The 2543-nt window shown below is 42.9% G+C and overlaps 1 protein-coding gene across 1 annotated transcript in view; it reads left to right on the forward strand.

Moving 5' to 3' along the window:
* The first annotated feature begins 299 nt into the window (after positions 1-299).
* Positions 300-2543, forward strand: part of ZMYM6NB (ZMYM6 neighbor) — a 10342-nt gene continuing 8098 nt past the window's right edge. Inside the window, exon 1 of the mRNA XM_015572777.1 lies at positions 300-500. Coding sequence (XP_015428263.1) covers positions 300-500 — 201 coding nt within the window. The remainder of the gene's footprint in view (positions 501-2543) is intronic.

Raw genomic sequence — 2543 nt, forward strand, 5'->3', positions numbered from 1 at the left:
CAAGATTATTTGAATTACGACATGAAATTGAAATTTTTTTAAATCAGCAGCATTCTGATTTGGCCAAGTATTTTCTTGATGAGGAATGGGTGGCAAGGCTGGCCTATTTATCAGATATTTTTTCACTTATAAATGAACTAAGTTTAAGTCTCCAAGGAAGTATGACTACGCTCTTCAATTTGTATAATAAAATGGATGTACTTAAAGAAAAGTTAAAAATGTGGTTGAAGCGCACACAAGAGAATGATTATGACATGTTTCCTTCATTTTCCGAATTCTCAAACTCATCCAGCTTAAATATGAGAAGCATTTCAAGCACTGTTTTTGAGCACCTGGAAGGACTTTCTCAAATGTTCAGTGACTGTTATCCACCAGAAGAAGACTTGCGTCTGGGAAATTGGTGGATAATTAATCCTTTTATGTATCACCGAAATAGTAATCTCAAGGACTTCGAAGAAGAAAAACTAGCACAGTTATCTTCAGATTTAGAATTAAAATCAGTATTTAAATCAATGTCTGTAACTCAGTTTTGGATAAAAGCAAAGACAAGTTACCCAGAACTCCATGAAAGGGCAATGAAATTTTTATTGCCTTTTTCAACTATTTACTTATGTGATGCTACATTTTCAGCTTTGACTGAGTCAAAACAAAGAAATCTGTTGGTTTCTGGCCCTGCCCTAAGACTTGCAGTCACATCTTTGATTCCAAGGATAGAAAAATTAGTAAAGGAGAAAGAATAATAAATGTGTATATTGTTTATCAAAGTCTATAACTTTGTGTTAAATTTTGTATGGGACAAGTATCCTAAAATATAATTTCCTAATGTGCTTATGTGTTTTCAGTGATTAAATGTTTGAATAATTTTACTTTTTGTTGAGGAATTTATTTATTTTTATTTTTTTAATATGTTTTATTGATTTTTTACAGAGAGGAAGGGAGAGAGATAGAGAGCTAGAAACACTGATGAGCGAGAAACATCGATCAGCTGCCTCCCGCACATCTCCCACTGGGAAATGAGCCCGCAACCCAGGTACATGCCCTTGCCCGGAATTGAACCTGGGACCCTTCAGTCCGCAGGCCGACGCTCTATCCACTGAGCCAAACTGGTTTCGGCTTTGTTGAGGAATTTAATCATTACACATTTATACACAATTGTATATCATTTTATTGACTGATCAAATAATTTGGATTAATGACAAAGATGTAGGTAGTGAAAGGTCCAATTTATAATGTAATCATTAGCATACCTGGATGTTGAAACTGCATGGCATTTAGAAGCACGTGGGACATGTTAGTCTTCAGCCAGCCTGCATCCTACTATAGCAGGTTGTGGTAGGTAGAAAAAAAAAGATCTAAGCAGCTTGATTAACAGGAAATGAAAGCAGCAGGAGAGTTTGAGACCCCTGTAAGGGCCCCTCTCTGGCCCACTAGACCAGGGTTTGGCAAATCTTTTTCATAAAGGGCCAGATAGTGATTTTTTGTTTTGTTAATCCTCACCCAAGGATATATTTTCCATTGCTTTTCAGAGAGAGAATGAGAGTGAGTGGAAAGCAGGGAGGGAGGAAGGGAGAAATGGGAAAAGAGAAAGAAGCATTGATGTGAGAGAGACACATATTGGTTGCCTCCCACACTCTTCCTGCTGGTGTGTGTGTGTGTGTGTGGTGGGGAGGTGGGGGCTGAGAGCTGGGAGAGAACCTGCAACTCAGGTACATGCCCTTGACTGGGAATTGTACCCTCAACCCTTTAGCACTCGGGTCTATGCTTTAACTAATTAGCCATACTGGCCCAGGCTAAATAGTGAATATTTTAGGCTTTGCAGGCCATAGGTGGCAACTACAGTACTCAACCTGTGGTTATAGCACAAATGCAACTGTAGACAGTAAACAGACGAATGTGGCTGTGTTTCAATAAAACTATGAACATTGAAATATGAATCCATATAATTTTCCTTTCATGAAGCTGCCTTTAAAATTTTTATCATTAAAAAAATCTATCTATATATATAAAAGCCAGCGACTCAAATGCCTTAATGACCAGAACGACCAGTCACTATGACACCCACTGTGGTCAACTAACTGGCCCAATGGGGTGGGGAGCTGGGGCTGGCTGGCCAACCTCCCTTGGCCCTTCCCCCCAGCCATCCTGCCCCTGATTGGCCTCTCCCACCCTGCTTGAGGGCGGGGCAGCCAGCCAAACAACCCTCGGCCCTTCCCCCCAGCTGGCCCTGACCCCAATGGGCCTGCCCCACCCCAATTGGCCCTCAGCCCATCCCCCACCTGGCCCCACCCCTGACCCTACCCCCACCCAATAGGGGGCGGGGCTGGCCAGCCAACCTCCTGCAGCCCCTCTCCCCAGCTGGCTCTGCCCCTGATTGCCCCCCCCACCCCATCAGGGGCAGGGCCGGCCAACCTCCTGCCATCTCCTCCTCCTGACAGGCCCACCCCCGATCTGCCCCGATTGTTTTGCATGAATTTGTGCACTGGGCCTCTAATCCTATCTAATAATAGAGAAACATGGTAATTAACTGTACCTTCGCTATCCTT

The sequence above is a fragment of the Myotis davidii genome, unplaced genomic scaffold, assembly GCF_000327345.1.
Source record: "Myotis davidii unplaced genomic scaffold, ASM32734v1 scaffold88, whole genome shotgun sequence".
Taxonomy (NCBI): Eukaryota; Metazoa; Chordata; class Mammalia; order Chiroptera; family Vespertilionidae; genus Myotis; species Myotis davidii.